The 18,004-nt window shown below is 35.5% G+C and overlaps 3 protein-coding genes across 16 annotated transcripts; 2 read left to right on the plus strand and 1 right to left on the minus strand.

Annotated features, from left to right (window-relative positions):
- The first annotated feature begins 49 nt into the window (after positions 1 to 49).
- LOC122016413 (transcription initiation factor TFIID subunit 8-like) lies at positions 50 to 3,434 on the plus strand. 10 transcript variants are annotated; one of them, XM_042573702.1, is made up of 4 exons: positions 50 to 128; positions 299 to 381; positions 449 to 1,612; positions 3,075 to 3,434. In XM_042573702.1, the coding sequence occupies exons 2-3, from the start codon at positions 305 to 307 to the stop codon at positions 1,491 to 1,493; spliced, it is 1,122 nt and encodes a 373-aa protein (XP_042429636.1). In that variant the 5' UTR covers positions 50 to 128; positions 299 to 304; the 3' UTR covers positions 1,494 to 1,612; positions 3,075 to 3,434. The 10 variants fall into 10 exon arrangements, with proteins under 10 accessions (XP_042429636.1, XP_042429641.1, XP_042429638.1 ...); XM_042573707.1 differs by having other exon boundaries at positions 51 to 128; positions 457 to 1,612; XM_042573704.1 differs by having other exon boundaries at positions 64 to 381; positions 449 to 513; positions 616 to 1,612.
- A 4,501-nt stretch (positions 3,435 to 7,935) lies between these two features.
- On the plus strand, positions 7,936 to 8,608 carry LOC122017477. 2 transcript variants are annotated; one of them, XM_042575102.1, is made up of 3 exons: positions 7,936 to 8,065; positions 8,170 to 8,258; positions 8,358 to 8,608. In XM_042575102.1, the coding sequence occupies exons 1-3, from the start codon at positions 8,042 to 8,044 to the stop codon at positions 8,512 to 8,514; spliced, it is 270 nt and encodes an 89-aa protein (XP_042431036.1). In that variant the 5' UTR covers positions 7,936 to 8,041; the 3' UTR covers positions 8,515 to 8,608. The 2 variants fall into 2 exon arrangements, with proteins under 2 accessions (XP_042431036.1, XP_042431037.1); XM_042575103.1 differs by having other exon boundaries at positions 8,013 to 8,065; positions 8,159 to 8,258.
- Positions 8,609 to 8,812: 204 nt separating this feature from the next.
- Positions 8,813 to 14,822, minus strand: LOC122016811 (ultraviolet-B receptor UVR8-like). 4 transcript variants are annotated; one of them, XM_042574218.1, is made up of 9 exons: positions 14,689 to 14,822; positions 13,880 to 14,156; positions 12,551 to 12,744; positions 12,414 to 12,461; positions 12,019 to 12,091; positions 11,547 to 11,718; positions 9,642 to 10,073; positions 9,376 to 9,567; positions 8,813 to 9,126 (listed from the first exon to the last, which is right to left on the minus strand). In XM_042574218.1, exons 2-9 carry the CDS (start codon positions 14,130 to 14,132, stop codon positions 9,063 to 9,065), a joined length of 1,428 nt encoding a protein of 475 aa, XP_042430152.1. In that variant the 5' UTR covers positions 14,133 to 14,156; positions 14,689 to 14,822; the 3' UTR covers positions 8,813 to 9,062. The 4 variants fall into 4 exon arrangements, with proteins under 4 accessions (XP_042430152.1, XP_042430151.1, XP_042430149.1 ...); XM_042574217.1 differs by having other exon boundaries at positions 11,983 to 12,091; XM_042574215.1 differs by having other exon boundaries at positions 11,965 to 12,091.
- Positions 14,823 to 18,004: the final 3,182 nt, after the last annotated feature.

Raw genomic sequence — 18,004 nt, forward strand, 5'->3', positions numbered from 1 at the left:
TGTCTATCTAGTTAGAATTTATATATATTTAATCTAAGTGTTGCAATCTCCCTCGCTTGTTCGATTTAGGAAATCTAGGGTTTTTCGATGGGAGAGTTGATCTGCCTCGTCAGTAATCAACTTCCTAGGTGATAATTTTTATCCCGCATCGTCTATTCTTCTACCTAGTTATTTTCCCGATCCGTAGCATCTCAGATCATGGAGGAACTATTTGGTAGCTCCTGAGGTCACCCTCCGGTTGAGCTCATCCCATGCTTCAAGTATTCTTCTTGGAGTTGAACTCTACTTCTTTGTTCAGGTACTGATGAAATCAAGAGCTTTTCAACAAGTCTGCTGGAATTTCCAAATCGTTGCTATGTGTTGCGTTTGGAATAGCGGGCGGTGAGTAGTTCTCTTGATTGTCCGAGCCTTGATTTTGATGCCACTAATATGATCGGTTGAATATGAGGTATGGAGGCAAAGAGAGTGGCGGAGATCAGCTGACCGGCTTGATGAAGAGGCGTCTTTTGGAAGGTGAGGAATTTAGCCATTATGCTGCTAGGATTGCAGTCTCCAAGATTTGCCAGTCAACTGGATTCCACAGTTCACAGCAATCTGCAAGCTCCGCCTTTGCAGATATTACTATCAGATACATCTGCAGGCTCGGCAAAACTGCAATTTTTTATGCCAATTTGTCCGGCAGAACGAGTTGCAACGTTTTTGATGTAATCTTGGGATTGGAAGATTTTGGTTTATTGAGGGGTTACCCTGGTGCATCTGATGTTCATAGATGCCTGCTGAGTTCAGGTATTATTCAAGAGCTCATGCAGTTTGTAAACACAGAAGTAGATGCCTCTGTTCGTCGGCCTATTATGAAGTTCCCTATTCCTAGAATGCCAAAGCCTAATCCTAGTTTTGCTCAAGTTAGGGAGGTGCCTGCTGGAAACCACATTCCTGATTGGCTTCCAAGGTTCCCTGATCCTAACACCTACAGGCCCACACAGGTATGGAAAAAGAGGGATGCTGATGCTAAGGAAGACAAGGTCGAAAAGACCAGGCAGCGGAGAAAGGCTGAGAGGTCTTTACTGAGTATACAAAGCAAGCTTGGTTTCAATGCTCCAGCTGAGATTCAGCTAACTTTTGATGGTGATGTTGAGAAAGGTAGCAAGTTGGTAGCTAGCAATCCATTTCTGGCCCTACCTTTGTCATGTAATGACAAAGAGATATCTGAGGTTGCGATTCCACGAGAACTAGAGCCTGGCAAGAGCTCTGCATTACTTGAAACTTTTGCCCCTGCATTAGAGGCATCCAAGGTCGAATCTCTTGATTTTGATTCTAATGATAAAATTGCTCTTCCTCAAAGAAGGACTACAATTCAATTCAAGATTAGAGTTGGTAAGAAATTCACAGAAATATCACCCTCTTCTCATATATTGGATGCTAGAAAGAATTCATGGTTTTTAATGGATGATGAGAAGGATGACAAAAAGAAGAGAGCAGAGATTATAACTTAAGGAAGTGGATAAGCCTCATGATCTTTTCCAGCTGTAACTACAAAATGCTTGCTTTTTCAATTGGGTAGAATATATGCCTTTTTCTTCCCTTCGGGACTTAACTACTTGAGAAACACCAGGTATGTGAAATTTTCTATCTGAAGAATCTTCACCTAGAAAAAGTATATATCAAATTTTGCTAGTTTGAATGTGGGAATGACCTGTTTGTGTTTACCTCAAAACTTGGATCAATTAAGGTTGTGACTCATTTATAATTGGGTTGAGCAATGAGCATGTAGGTACATGTTTCTTTTGGTCATTTGGTAAATAACATAGGTGCAAGTTTCTCCGAAAGCTTTTTGATGCTTTTAAAGGTACAAACACCATTGACTATTGTATGTTTTTTAAAACGTAAGTAATTGAAATTGTGTCCAAAAAATCAGATTAATTAATAGGGCACCTACTCTATTCTTCTTAGTTTTAAATGTCAATAGTTGATTGGACCATACTTGTGTTCCATTTGTTCCTTTCGATTACAGGTATTAGTATTAATATGATTTTAATGTTGCCAATTAAGTTTTGTATTAGTATTCTAGATTTAGGGTTATGTCTAGAGTCCTAATTATTCTACTTTTCTTAATTTCTACATGATATCAAAGCCACACAACTCATCACACAACCCCATCAAAGAAACCAATGTGACAACACCCAAAACAGGCGAGGGGGAGCAAGAATTTGCCCACAGCTTGCTTGCTGAAACCGTTGATGATACTGCCTCATCTGGATGCGAAGCTAACTACTACCAGCCTTTGTTTGTAGTCATTTTGCCTGAGTACTCCGGCAACTATCTCCATAGCTTTGTTGATTTAAGGCTCAAGGAATATTTGGTTGCACGCTCCATTCACTAGAAAAGTTCTGTTTCTCTTGCTTGTGAATATCATGGTTTCATTTCATTATTGTTGTGTCTAATTATAGTATGTTTATGAGAGTTCCTCTACTTCATAAAACAAGCTAGACAGAGTATCTATTTTTATTTATTTATTTATTTATTTATTATTTTTATTTTTATTATTATTATTATTATTATTATTAGGGTGGGGGTACAGGTAGTAGTATTAATAGGAGCACTGTTGCAACGGCTCTAATCTCACATTAATATTTTAGGTTTACTGCTGTGTCCAAAGTTCTCTACATGCTTAAGAAATACCATTATTCTACTTTTCCTAATTTCTACACTTTCTAATGAAAGGCCATTTGTTATACACACTGATAGAATGTCAAAAGGTCTAAACTGATATAATTTCACCCCAAAATCATTGTAGTAAATGTGAACATCTGCTTCAAAACTCAAAAAAGCATAGCATAAAGGTGTGAAATAACACCTTTTATAAACCAATAAACCAAAGTATGAAGTTTTCAACTTCGAGACACCTTAAGAAAAAAAAAGATTCTCAGTTAGTTGTACTTGTATATCTATTTTCTTATTGGTTTAACAGTTGGCCCAGTTATGTAGTCATCTGTGCTTACTGATCTACAAGCACATAAAAATGCCTAGTCTATTCATTCGTAGGATAATAACACAATGTAAATCGTGTAATTTAGGTGATATTCTGAAATGCTGAATGATGATTGCAATGTCCTGCCTTGGACCCTCTTCTCCATGCTGCTTTCCCATTTCTTGCAGCCAGAGTCACCCTCGCATGGTTCTTGTACAGATGACATCAATTGTGCTTGTGCTCCTTGACAAATCGTAGCCATCAACATACATAATCTCCCCGCAGATGAGATTCCGATCATCCTATGATAATATCAGAGGGTATCCTCATGTAAATGGAAAAGCTTGAAGCTTTATGGAGTGGACCACTTGTTGTGCATTATGTTTCGTCTGTTATGTCTGTTTTTCTTTGTGCAATATTTTCAGAAGAAGGTTTAGATGAACTGAAACAGAGATATTGAACTAAGGGTCTTCATTATTTGATGGTAAAAATGCCAGACAAGTTCTTTATCTTCATGAACATGTGAAGCTGGGCCATCTGTTTATTTTCCTAATTGTAAATGTGGTTGTATACTTGAACACTGACTTCTCCATCTATTTGAGCTACCCAATAGCGGCACGCGATACCTTTTCCCTGAGCACCGTCATCCGGGGAACTTAACGATTATGTTTCGATGCAATAGTTGAGTGGATTTTTATTTGCCCTGATGAATTATTCAACTTTTATCTAGAATTTTGATCTCATATGTTGAGAATGACATGGTATCCACATGACAAATGAAGTTCTTATAGGACGCATATGAGGTGTGATATGATGTCATGTTGATGCATTATGCACTTTGCAAGGCAAGAGATAGCTCGGCCAAAGGGTACATGTTGATCTATATACACTGAGGGGTTAGAGAGAATCATTTTGATTTCAATTGTAAATTTGTCGCAAGTAATAAGTCTTTTCTCTGCCTCTAAACAACATTCTACTTTATACAATAGATGTAGTTTTGGTCATCATAATTGTGCACATCATCAGGTTGAGGACCCTCCCTGGGGTGCCAAGTAGGCAAATTGGAAGCCTTCTCCTTCGCACAACGACAAATGAATGTCTTTTGAAGACACAATGATGGGAAACTTCTAGGATTGAGGCATTCATACAAAGGAGGATCCATGACCTTTCCTAAAGGCATCTTAGCATAGCTTCATTCCTAATGGAGATCCGTCCTACGCTAGGGTGCAGCAATGAAGCCCTTACGTAGTCTTTTAAATATTTATGGTTCAATTATTAACTAGAACATAAACATTTTCTTTGATGATTTTGATTGCTGGTGGAAAATTTTTATAGGATCGGATCGGTTATCCCCATCATTAGTCGGCCCGAAGAGCTGAATAGATTATGCTAGCTAAAAAAAAATCCTAATAGAGATCTTATCCTCTCGTCCATTATAAGAACTTCTGGATTTATCTTGATGACCGATAAAAAACTTTCGTAGGATCGGACTGGTCATCCTAAGATAGATTGGATATCTGTTGCTAGATATTTTTTTTTTTAAAAAAAAATTCCTTATGGTTATCCTCATTGGTCATCAAATTACTTGGTAACGTAATTAAAAGGGGTGTCAAAAATGAACCTAGCTCTCCAAACGACTTGAGTCAACCCAAAAAATATCAAGTTAGGATTGGGAGTTTTCGAATTCATGTTGGGTTCGGGTTTGGTATTTTTAGGTTGTATTAGGATCGAGTTGGGACTTTTTAGATTGTGTTAGGATTAAGTTGGATTCAGGTTGATCCGAATTGACTTAAATTTAGGGTTTATGAGTTTTTTAAGTTAAATTAAATTTTATTCTAAAAATTAAGAGGAAAAGGTTAATATAATAATAATGAAATATTTAAATAAAAGTGAAGAATTATAAAAAAAAATATTTTTAATTTTTTTTTAAATTAGGTTGATTAGGTTATTTGGATTGGTTGAGTTATTCGGATTTAAATTTAGAATTTTTAAATTTTATTTAAATTCGGACCATATTTAAATTGATTTTTTTAATATCCTTATTTCAACCCTACCAATCAACTGTCTACCTCATCGTGAGGCTCATTACATTTTGGATAATTCTTGGTCTCTCTCCTAGCAACTTTGTCTTCAATTGACTATATCTCTACTGCAATTTAATTCACTTGATAAACTCATAACTTCTTATTAATGACTAAGCTCCACTTGATTTTAATCATCCAATTGACTCAAATCTTTCTGTCACTTTTTTTTTTTTTTTTGAAGAAGAATAAATCTTAAGTCAAGTCACAAATATTAATTATGGTTAACTCAACCAATTCCAATCCCTCCCAGCTTGACCTGCCTTTGTGTCTTGGTCTTGAGCCATAAAACCAATATATTTTTGGTCATGCGCATTAATCTTATGCATATCAAATTAAGCGCTACTTCCTCCCCAACTAATTCCTCAAGAGTTTTTTTTTTTTTTTTGAATTTATCTGTTGATAGAAAATTCTTTAGAATTAGTCAATATGAAGGACTGAATACTTAATACTGACTTAAAAAATAAAATAAAAATCATGAGTTCTCTCTTTTTGAACTTCTAGTAACCCATGTTATGACTGTAATAGAATTGTTAACCTCATTTTATACGTAATATTGTCAATGTATAACCCTCAGTTTACTTTATTATTTTTAATGCACCTATATGTTCATCTTGTGATTATTTTCATGAGGTGGCTGTATTGGAACTGCTAACATCTTTTAATACATAATATTCGTATAATTCTCAATTTACTCTATTACTTTATATTTTTCAGAAAGTGAGCTTTATTATATGCTATTTGCTTAGTGGCACTTACCCTTGTTTTAGGAAGGTCTACACCTATGACTGCTCGTGGGAGGGGAAAGAACAAGCAATATTAAGAGGATGAGATTGATGCCTTGGTTGATGTTCTACGAGAACTAACTTCTAATCCTTTGTGGAAAGTTAACGGGCCGAGGGATTCAAAAATAATTACATGTTTCAAGTGCACAAATGTTGGTGAGCAGGATTCCCAATTTCGGTAAGGAAGGTGATCCCCACATTGACTCTAAGATTGAATGGATAAGGAAAAAAGTACAATCTCATTTTAGAAATATGTACGCAAAGTGATTGCCAATGGGATGATGTTGAGCATAAGTTCATCTATAAGAAACAATGGTTTGATGAATGGTACTTGGTAAGTTAAATAATTATCCACTATTGCACTTTTAGTTAAATAGTTATTTCTTGCTAAGTTTTAACACACTTTTGTTTTCAATTGTTTTTTTTTCTTTCTGGTACATCTTTTGTATAGAATTACAAGAATGCAGTTGGGTTGTTGAATTTTAGATTTTCTTATTTGCACAAGTTAGACATGGTTTGGGGTAGGGATAGAGCAACAGGAGTCCACGCTGAGGATTCTGTTGAAGCCAATGTTAATGTCAATTGTCCAAAAAATATGACCATGTGTTCTTCCTCAGATAATGAAGATGAACTTGTTATAGTCTCTAATGCACAAGAATCCCCAAGTAGTTCATCAACCACTCAAGCAACAAACAAGTGCAAATAGTTGTCACCAAAGAGGAAAACTTTTTACAAAAGCAAGAAGCCCAGAACACTTCAACAAACTATTGATGCAAGGCTAGACAACTTTACTACTAAGTTTGAGTTCATATGTGATTACAAAACATCACAATATGTTATTGTTACAAATACTTTAGTTGCGGAGTCTAAATCTAATAAATCCCTCTCTAATGAGAAGATGGAAGAAGTAATTAATGAACTTCTAAATGTTGGCATATCTCTGATGAATGTTGGCAAAGTTGCTAAATTATGCTATAATGATCTTGTCAAAGTTCAAGTTATATTTGCTTTGTTAAGTCATTTGAGAAGGTCGTTTGTGCTGAGTTTCCTTTATCCATCATCTACCCTCTAAATCTTGTCAACACATATCATTTTGGTTTACAAAGCTTTTGTAAAATGAACTGAAGAATTGATATTGAACAACTAGGTTATTTTGCAATGTTGGAATATTTTGAGGCTGTTATTTTATATTTATATGCTATAAACAAAGTATGTAATATTAACCTAGTTAGTATGCATCTGTTCTTAATATTTTGTAATAGTTTGTTTAGTTGGCATAACCAAAAATTAGGAATAATAAAAAATTAAAATTATATTTTGGATCATTTTTTTGATAGACATTATTTGTTGTAGTGAAGACAATACTCTTATATAAAGTGTTATAAGAACGCATAAATAATATTATATAATAATATAAAGTAAATCAAAATAGAAAAATAAAGGGAACATCTCTTATGTCGGGATTGTTTAAATATTCAAGTTTTAATGGCAGGTCTAAATCCTCACCTTTAAAAATGACAAATATATATAATGTAGGGATTTAAAAAAAAATATTAATTAGTTCATTCCTATTCCCAAATAGGATAATATTCATTCCTCTTACTAAATCACGTAGCCCCATTCCTATTAACACTTATCAAGATAATATAAATTAAGTTCAACTTAAATCTTTTATCAACTATATCAAAATTATCCATATACATTTAAATTTAATCTTTCCTTAGAGTACGTATGATCGCACCAAAGATAACGCAAACAAACAGAGGAAGAATTAGGAGATGAGTACTGAGATCTCCTAATTAGCTATGAAGTCCACCACATTAATCATAATAATTTTAGGGGGGATAAAATAAAACTATAATAGAAGTTAGATTTTAAAAAGTTTAGATATAATTTTAAAAAAAATAATATTGTAATTTAAACAGTACCAAGAGAGACGTAGGGAGGACGCACGAAGAAGCAAAATTTATTTCTTAGTCACAAACAGTAGGCTCAGCTCCCGGTTTTGACCATCCCCATGCACCAAGTCAATCACCATCCTCTGCCCACAGAAATCCATGCACGTTCCTTCTCGCAATCCTCTCCGGTCTTAGTCTATCCTTCCCTTAATTTCTTTCTTCAAATCCATATATCTATATATATATGAACAATAGCCATCTACGTGCTTATTAGAACTTCCACAGCTTACAGAGAGAGATCAAGGATCAATGGCTCGTTGGATAAAACCAGAGGTAAGATCTCTTCCTGCTGTTTGTCAATTGTCATGATGAAGCAAAATCCATGGAGATAAAATTAAAGAAGTTAGCTGATGTACTTTCGATAAGTTTATGTATAGGTTTACCCTCTCATGGCAGCAATGGGATTTGTGACCACTATGTGCGTCTTCCAGCTCACTCGAAACATCCTCATGAATCCTGATGTCAGGTAAGAATTAATATGAACACACCTCTTAATCAACGTAACTCTGCCAGAACACTGTCATGAATATATATATACAATGAATTAAATCTGGTGGTTTTGCAGGATCAACAAGACGAACCGGTCCACGGCGGTGCTGGAGAATGCAGAAGAAGGGGAGAAGTACGCACGGCATGGATTGCGTAAGTTCCTCAGCCAGCGCCGCCCAGAAGTCATGCCCGCTCTCAATAGCTACTTCTCCGGCAGCAGCGATGACAAGTGAGGGAGAAATTAAGAGAGCAACAATATGTTATTAGTAGTGATCCCGTGTGTACTGTATATCAATCAATTCGTGCATATAATTACTATTTTGTTAACTTATATTTTAGTTAATAATACATTTAGCGCGACATCATGGCTAGTTTGCGTCATTTTAACCAATAAAGTATTTTGGCTAAAATACATTGATGGCGGAGAAGTGATCAAGGACCATCTCAAATAAGCATCCATTCATCCCTAAAAATAATATATATATGTTATGACCTTGCAATATTAATTTTGCCATTAAAATATATTGGCTATAATAATGATAAAAACAAACTTTTAAATTTTGTCATAGGTGCTACAATGTTATCTTTGTTTTGACCAAAGACATTTTAATGGTCAAAAGCTGTTTTAACCAAATAATAAAATGTAATTGATCTTTACAGACCAGTTCCAAGTATATTAACACAATCACTGTTTAACAGGATAATGTTTAGTAATTTTTACTATCACATATTAACAATAAATAGTTGAATGATGAATGGACCAGAGTGATAACCCTGGGCTTTAGAACTCTGGGCTGGCTTCTTCCTCTTGGTTATCACAATTACCCTGTTCAACCAAATGTTCCCTAGAAAAAAAAGAGCAGAAATCTTTTAGTTTTCTCGTTTACACGGACCACCTACAACAAATATATGAACTTTCAATTTCCATAATGCTAATGAATCAGCTGCTGATTGGTAATGGGGAAGAGAGGAATTCAAATATAATTGTAAAACTGCATTACGATTATAGTTTTAGTGCAACATGAACAACCATAATTTCCCATGTAGTTATTATCATGAACAAAAAAGACGGTACAATCTGAGCATAACAATACCTATATCTTTTACACAGTCGTGCCAAGGAATCTGCACTAGTTCGAGATGCAATATCAGCAATTGTAAAGCAATTAGATAGATTTACACTCTCTGCAAGCCTGAACTCGCACAATTCTTTCAAGGTGTGAGCATCAGTTAACACAGCCGAATGACCACCACCAGCTGCCAGCCTTTTAACCTCCCCGACACACCTTCAAACATAGATCGAAAATTTTAGCAGCAATATGTGCACAATAAGAAGATTGTAATTTTAAAGACAACGCACCAATCGACTGGTGAAGGGGACCAGGCATATGTGGATTTCCCATTGGCTGCCTGACCATAGGAATTGTATCCCCAACCATAAATTCTTCCATCTCTCATGGAGATGAGCGTGTGAGAATGACCACAGGCAACAAGCCTTACACCATTAGGTATGACTAAGACCGGAAGATTGCGCAGCAGTATATCTGATGTATTCAGAGAACAGGAAAAGAAACCATTCTGAGGACCCAGTCCAAGCTGCCCTGCCTGGCCACCACCCCACGTGTACAGTGCTCCTTTTACAGTTAAAGCACAAGTATGAACTCCACCACATGCCACATCCCTTATGGCTATACCATCAAGCGCAACTACCTGCCTTGGTAGCAGCTCTTTGTCACCACTCTGCAAAGAAGAATGACCAAGCTGTCCCATGTTTCCCAGACCCCAAGTATACCTAGAGAATCAACCATTAATTCTAAGTAGGGTGAGAGTGTAGACCCAGATCTCAGTGACATAAAAGAATAAACATCAACCTTTTAAAGTAATTCAAATGTAAATCAAAACTAGGTGGAACAAAGTGAAGAATCTGCTGTTACCATAGGTCAAAAGTGCCACACTAAGGAATCTACTTTACTAACTTCAGTGACATGAAATTCTGAATGCCAATTGCCAAATTGGTATTTAGTCATCAGAATAAAAATATAGAAACACATCGTGAGCCCAGACTTGTGTAGTGCCAGAATTATAAATTCCAAATTCCAAATTCAATTGTCTCTATTCATATTTTGGAATGCATACCTTACTAACAAGCAGAGCAGAAAGTAGAATAACTGTCATAACAGAAATTTGGATTCACAGTTACAGTATTTATGCTTCAATGCCTTTATCATTATCTGCAATAATCCTTTTAATACAGAATCCTAAAAGAGGGAATCACCAGACTTGAGTTTGTCTAAGATTGTGTTGTCCATAACTATAGTTTGTTCACAAAGAAATGCATGCATATAATAGGTTCGATCATTCTAAAGCATTTTATGGCTATCACTTTTCTCATTCTTATTTTTCATACTGGTTCTAAAATGTAGCACGATGCTTATCCTAAAGACTAATCATCCAATTTAAGTTTCATCTAACAATTCATTGAAATTTTCTATTAACTGAGACCAACCAATTTCTACATTTGAAATTCTGAATGTATAGCATCATTGAGTAAAAAGCAATCAGGGGAATGTTCCTGTCAGAAACAGATAGAGAAATAATATTCAAGTTCTAGCGCTATAAGGTCTGAGAGAAGTAGAAACAGTATAAAAGCAACAAAATAACTGAATCTAGGAGAGAACAAAAAATGAACTTAAATCAAAATTTTGCATGGAAAATATTCATTTTTAGGCATAAAACATGATTGATAACAGAGTCAAATTATGTAGCTAACACGTCATAATTTTAACTTGGAAAAGACAAATATCATTAGTTGAGCGAACTACTTGAAAAAGATGTATTGGCTCCATTTTATATAGAGTATAGACATGATCAATCTTTATACCACATTGTTCATTGATGACTTGAAAGTTGTTACTTGTTACAGTGGAGATCTCAGTCAAAAATTACTACAAAAGACGTAGCAAGCAGAAGGATCAAAAGACGTAGCAAGCAGAAGGATCAAGATCAAGGATACAGGTTAATGACTTCAAAGAGTAAGATTTGGCAAGTGACGCTGGGGTCAATCATACAATGGAAACTAATATAACAACTCAAGTTGATTTGTTCCTACGGTTGCTCTCTCATCTTCCAAGTTCCAAATGTAATTATTCCAGGTAGTGAGCATTTCAATTTCCTAATCCTATTTCCACATGAGAGCAACCATTAAAATGTGATGGTCAAACTGCTCAGATAACCCTGGTAAACAAGGTTCTCTCAGATCACTTACACATCACCATCTTCAGATATTGCTGCTGTGTGGTACTCCCCGCATGCCACTTGCCTGATCTTCACAAGCTCAGGGGGTTCATCTAGGAACTTGGCAAAGGCATTCAATACCCGAGCTCCCTGTAATCCTTCAGAAGTGACACCCCTGCCAAGCTGGCCATACTCATTGTAGCCTGGTTTATCAAAAGAGTAACATATATCTAGTTAATACCTTGTCAGAGATTCCAAAAGACATGCAGTTGGTTTTCTCTGACACTTGGCTTAATCCTAATATGCTTCTCTATCTTATGTTTACTTGTTCTTTTTATGTTTTTATTCATAATAATCCTTTTGCTCCACAAAATAATATTTATTATATATCCGAGAATCTTTAGCCAAAACACAATGGTTAACAATAAACAAAGAAACAGCTCATGTACCAAGTATTAGAAACCAACCAACATTTTGAAAGCGCGTGAGTGTTGAATAATTACCCCATGCTTGGAGTAAGCCTTCCTCAGAGAGAGCCACTACATGAGCTGCTCCACAGGAAACTTGGCATATAACCTACAAAGTTAGAAACTGTTGATATAAACAAGAGTAAAAAATATTCAAAATAGAAAAATAAAACAGGCAAAAGGCTACAGATGCAATTGCATTTCAAACACGCAACAACTACAAGATCCCCATGGATTCTAAACTCTTGTCTTGACTAAAATACTAAATGCAAGGGAATGCTGGTGACAGATAGACAGAAGTTAGCAATATATAGGAAAATAAGTGTTTAAATCCACTATCTTTGAATCCTAGTAGAATGCAGAATAATGCCTTAAGTCAATTTCAGAACCAAAAGTCATTGGCCATATAAGAATTCAAGGCATTTGAATACCGTATTTGAAGCAAAGGCTCCCCAATATAGACGAGGATGGTTTGATCCCTGAATAAAGAAAGAAAAATCATGTTAAGGATGAAAGTAAGAGTTTGGGAAATTGTGGACAAACTATAAAACGAACTAACAAAGTTTACCTGATTTTGTCCCCAGATCCAAAGCCTGCTTCTGGATGATATGCCATCATTTTCTCGAGGTTCTGCAATAGCAGCAGTGCAATGTGCTCCACAGGAAACAGATTTCACATATTCTGTTTGCAATGACTTGACTTTTATGGGATACTTTCTTCTCTCCTCTGTACCATCTCCCAACTGACCAAAATCATTAGCACCTTTTTTTGGGAAAAAAAAAAGAAAATAAAGAAACAGGTTAGTTACTCAGCTGAAAAAGTTCCTTTAAAATAAAAGAATCTATCAAAAGCAAAAGTCACTCTGGTTGATCCATGCTTCCTTCATAAATGTGTCCGATAAAAGTTCATAAAAATCTAAGAAAAATCAAGGTGATACTCGTGTAACAAATTTGCTAGGAAATTTTCAATAATGGTCAGCTGGTCAATGTGGTCATATCCATATAAGGAAGCTTATCAACAACTAATAATTTGGTACTAATCTAAGAATATAAGGAGACCAACATATTTTGTGGATTCTCTAAACCACATTATCACAATCTATGAGATCTTGATCAAGAACAACTACCAACTACTAATATTTTCTCTTCAAGTTCTTATTACTTCTTAGGTTGATACAGTGCAATTATTTACTAATTTTAGCAAAATGAGTATTGATTTCATTAAGACACCCGACACATTGGGTGGTTGACTCATCTAGAAATTCAAAACAAAAGAGGCATCAAATATTAAGTGTGCAAGAATTATATCATTCAATGGAATAAGCAAGAATAAAGGAACAATTAGCAAAAGTGCTGAGGGATGTGTGTAGAAGGATCTTACTGGAGCATAGATCAGATATAAGGCATGCCCCTCATTTATCTTATTCATTTTCTCTCTTGGCCCCTTTTCCCTTCTTCCTTTTATTCACTTTAACTTCTCAAACAAACTTTTGACAACAGAACTGTGGATTGCATGATGTTGGTAAGCAGTTCAACATGATTGTGGTCCTTACAAAAGTCACATTTAAGTTCTTAATTTTATCATGACATCATAACATGTATTACTAGATACTATAATGCTATATACTTCTTTGCTGATATTTTATTAATTTCGGAACATTAATTCAAAATATTCAAGATAGGATAGGCAATCATAGCACATATCCACTGTTTACTATCTTGACCATCTTCAAGCTACAGTTAAAGTTGATACCAGTGAATATGCATTTTGCATTTTCAAGATACAAAGTTTTTCATTCCAATCAAGCCAAAAGTCTAAAGAGAACAAAGCATAATTGCAAAAAGCCACAACACAATACAACCTTAAAAGGAAAGCACTGAAAGGGAGAGACACCAACCCCATGTGAATAGAGATCCGTCAGAAGCTACTGCTGCAGTGTGTTCTCTGCCACAAGAAATATCCAACCATCTGAGGATCTCTCCTCCAGCACAATTAAAGAGCTTCGGTGGAAGACTCTTTGGAATCCTCAGGTGGCATTCTTTTCCCCTCCTTGCTGTCTGCCCGTTGTGATTATAACCCCAGATATAAATTGCACTCTTGGTCGGAAGATTGACAACCCGGACATCACAAAGTATTTCATCAATGTCCATTTTCTATGTGACTCGTGAAATCACCTAACTTTCCAGAGAATGATTAGCAAAAACACGCAAATCAAAACCAATCTCGAGAACCCCAAAGAAAGATAAGAAAATACAAGAAAAAAATAAACATGAATTCAAAGAGGCATAAATTATTTTAGAGCGATGAAAGGAAGAACAACCTATTGCGGCCTAGGTCAAATGCCTAATCTAACAATCGACTTGCAAAATAAAAACTGTAATTTTCTTTGAGCTATCGCAAGTCATCAAAATGAGCAAAAAGGCATCTGCTAAACAACCCACGCTAAGAAACAATAAAACGTGTGTCAATTTGATGATGAAAATAACAAATGAATCTGGGAGACGGAAGACGAAGTTAGATGCGCCTTGCTTCAAGAATTCATCGGAAAAGCCACCAACTAAATCTATGGAAGCGAAGGAAAGAAATCCTCGGCTCCAAACCACAGGCAACAAAAGAATCGTTTAGATCGAACGAACAAAAACCGCAGGTGGCGAATAAACGTGGATTTGCGCAAACCAAGGAAGAATGGGTGGGATTCTCGGTTACCTGGGAAAGAAACTCGAATAAATCGGTAGCAATCGATCGATTCTGAAGGAGAAGATTTAGTGCTGAGGCGATTCCGAGAAGCAGGGAACGGGCAGGCACCGAACCTCACGCGAGGCGCAAAAGGAGGGAGAGAGGTGAAGAGATTCCCTTATATGCCGAAAGAGAATGGATTCTATTTGAGCAAGTATCACATTCGCCCCCCGAGTATCCATAATTACTACTTTGAATTAGGCCTGAATATTAGGCTGGTCTTATTAGTTCGCTAATGATAATAATAAGGATAAGCTGTTGATGCAATTATACTGTAAATGGTTGAGTCTAACTTGCTTATTTTGATATGGTTGTCAAAAGATTTAAATTAAGTTTGTTTATAATTTTGATATATCTGTCAAGCGTATAGAACCATGATAGATAACCAAATGCTTAGTAAATGAAAAAAATTAATAGGTCTTAGCAAATTGATGGAAGTTGAAGGAGGTTATCGTTAACCCTTGGTAAATAAACAAATACAAAAGGGTTTGGCAGGATAATGAAAGTTTAAGGATGTCAAAATTGGTACCAGAGATCTTTGTCGACCTATAAAAGAGCTCAAAGTTGACCCTATGCATTGTACGTGATGTAATATTCCAAGAAGTCGATCTTAACAAGATACTTGGCAAGTAAGGTTGACCATGTGGAATGTGAATTTCTGTTTTGTTTACCGTAACAATTGAAAAAGTAAGTAAAATGGATCAGAAGAGGTCAGATTCTAGTCCACCATTCCTAGTTTTTCTTAGTCCTTTGATCCGAATTCAATTAAAATTAATTATGATCTCTCCTAAGTTAATCTTCCTATCTAGATTATAATTTTAGATCGAAATAGACGGTTAGAAGCCGTTGACGAATTTATCAAAAAAATCAACATATACACTTTAAATATGGGCAAATGACTCACAATATGTCCCATTAGAATTGTAAATGAATGCAGTATTCATGAATAATTTTTATTGTCGATTGATAAAAATTTATTTATATTCATTTAATACATAAAAATTAATTAAATAAAAAAAATTAAGTAACTCATTAAATTAAATAAATAAGTTTTAACACATATATGTTTAGCTCTTTAATTTTCATGAATAACATTCGTAAATAATATTCATGAACAATATTTATGAATACAACATTCATGAATAATGTTCTTGAATAATATTTGTAAATAATATTCATTAAAGAAAACTCTTATCAACATATTCAATAAACAAAGAAACTTTTAAAATAAACAAATAAGTTTGAATTATCAAGCTTAATAACCAATCAAACCTGTAAAAGTTTCAAACAAGTAAACATTTCAAATAATTAAACAAATTTGAATTAAGAACTCAATAATATTTAAACGAACTATGCTCATAAAAAATAAATCAAGTCAAGTTTGAACAATTATTTTAATGGGTTGGTTCATTTTAGACTTGGCTTAGTTTGGTTATATTATTAAATAAGCTTGAACACCCGAAAGCTTGACTTGACTTGGCTTATTTATGGCCCTTAGTCCAATCAAAGATGCATCATTTATAGAGATGAATAAATAGGAATACATATAGAAATAAAATGCACCATAATCATATATGAATGTATATAGAGTGAATGACTCATAATCAAACTCATAAAGATGTATTGTATATACATTATGCGGAGAAAAATATAATATATATTGAGATAATTAAGAATATATATATAAATATGTAATGACAAGAGGGACTACTCTAGATGGATTAACTAGAGTGCTTTTTATAAAATTAGGATTGCATAAAGAATCAAGTCTAAATCCATAATTTTTTTATATTAGTTATTAACGAACTCATTAGACACATCTAAGTCCGTGTTGGCCCTGGGACGGGTTGACGAGGGCGTTGGAGGCGAACATATTCACCTTTTTGCCACCATATTATTTGTAGATGATATTTTTTTAATTGATGGGATACTTGAAAAAGTAAATACTAAGCTTGAATCTTGGTGGGAGACATTGAAAGTTAGAAGTTTTTGGCTTTGTAGACAATGATCCTATCTAAAAACTACAGAGATAACACACTGGGCATGGTGACTTGGTAGTTGACTGGTAGAAGACTTTTTACTCCACGGGAAAGCTTTTCTCTAATCCTACATACACGGAGATGATCCAACAAAATATCAGTGCTTAGAAACCAAAGGGAGTCCCTGGCGAAGGCCTAAATATTACTAAGTGTCCAACGCGCAAAGGAGCACGTGATTTTTGAACAGTCCTACTAAAAGTGATGAGTGAGTGGAAATTGGGCTTGGGTCGAGTTAGTCGACTACACCTCCTCCAATTAGACTTGAAAGGGAGATTAGTAACACGGGTTATAACGAGCGAACCCAGAAGATGATGTGGTGGTCAAAGTCAAGATGATGTGGCGATCAAGGTCAAAGGAGGAGAGTGTTAGTGTAGATTGCATTAATAATCTAATTTTGATGTATGACAAATAGGTTAAAGTTAGATGTAATGTTTGTCTAACCTTTTATACCAAGTGCGCAGAAGTTGACTGGTCTGAGGGACTTGACACTGGGCTGAAATCCAGCTAGGTTTGCGGCCTGATAACTGATGGGAAGTTCGGATAGGTCTGCGGGGCATGATATCTAGCGGGAAGTCCGGTTAGGTCCGCAGGACCTGACAACCGGTCGAAGTCCAGTTGGGTTAGCAGACCTAACTATTGACGTAGCGGGGCCAACAAGAGGGGGTTGAGTTTATCTGTCAAAAAAGTAAAACAAATATCTTTCTCGTTCTTTCAACTCTAATTTAAAGCAACAATAATGATAAATTAAAATAACGACTAGAAAGAAGAGACACAAGGTTTACTTAGTTACAACCTAGATGGTTGTTAATCTAAGGCAAGTGAAGGCATAATAAAAATCTCCTTTGTGTTAGGATCTCTTCGTACGGCTAGAGAGGGGGGTGTGAATAGCCGACCCCAATTGCTTGCGTTTCTTTCTACAAACTAGGGTTAGCGCAGCGGAAACTAAATGCAGAAAGAAAACAGGAGAAGAAATCAAACCTCTACGCAAGGATGTAACGAGGTTCGGAGATGAAACTCCTACTCCTCGGCGTGTCCGTAAGGTGGACGAAGCCTATCAATCCGTCGGTGGATGAGTCCCCGGAAAACCGGCTAAATCAAACTCCTTGTGGGTGGAGAAACCTCGCCACAATCACTTGCAACAGCAAGCTAAGAGTACAAGAGAATAGCAAGAACAAAATACAACAGGAATGTAAACACAGTAGCTTGCCTTCTCGTCGACTGGGGTCCCGGATGAAGTAGCAACTTCA

The sequence above is a fragment of the Zingiber officinale genome, chromosome 8B (assembly GCF_018446385.1).
Source record: "Zingiber officinale cultivar Zhangliang chromosome 8B, Zo_v1.1, whole genome shotgun sequence".
In the NCBI taxonomy this organism is placed as follows: domain Eukaryota; kingdom Viridiplantae; phylum Streptophyta; class Magnoliopsida; order Zingiberales; family Zingiberaceae; genus Zingiber; species Zingiber officinale.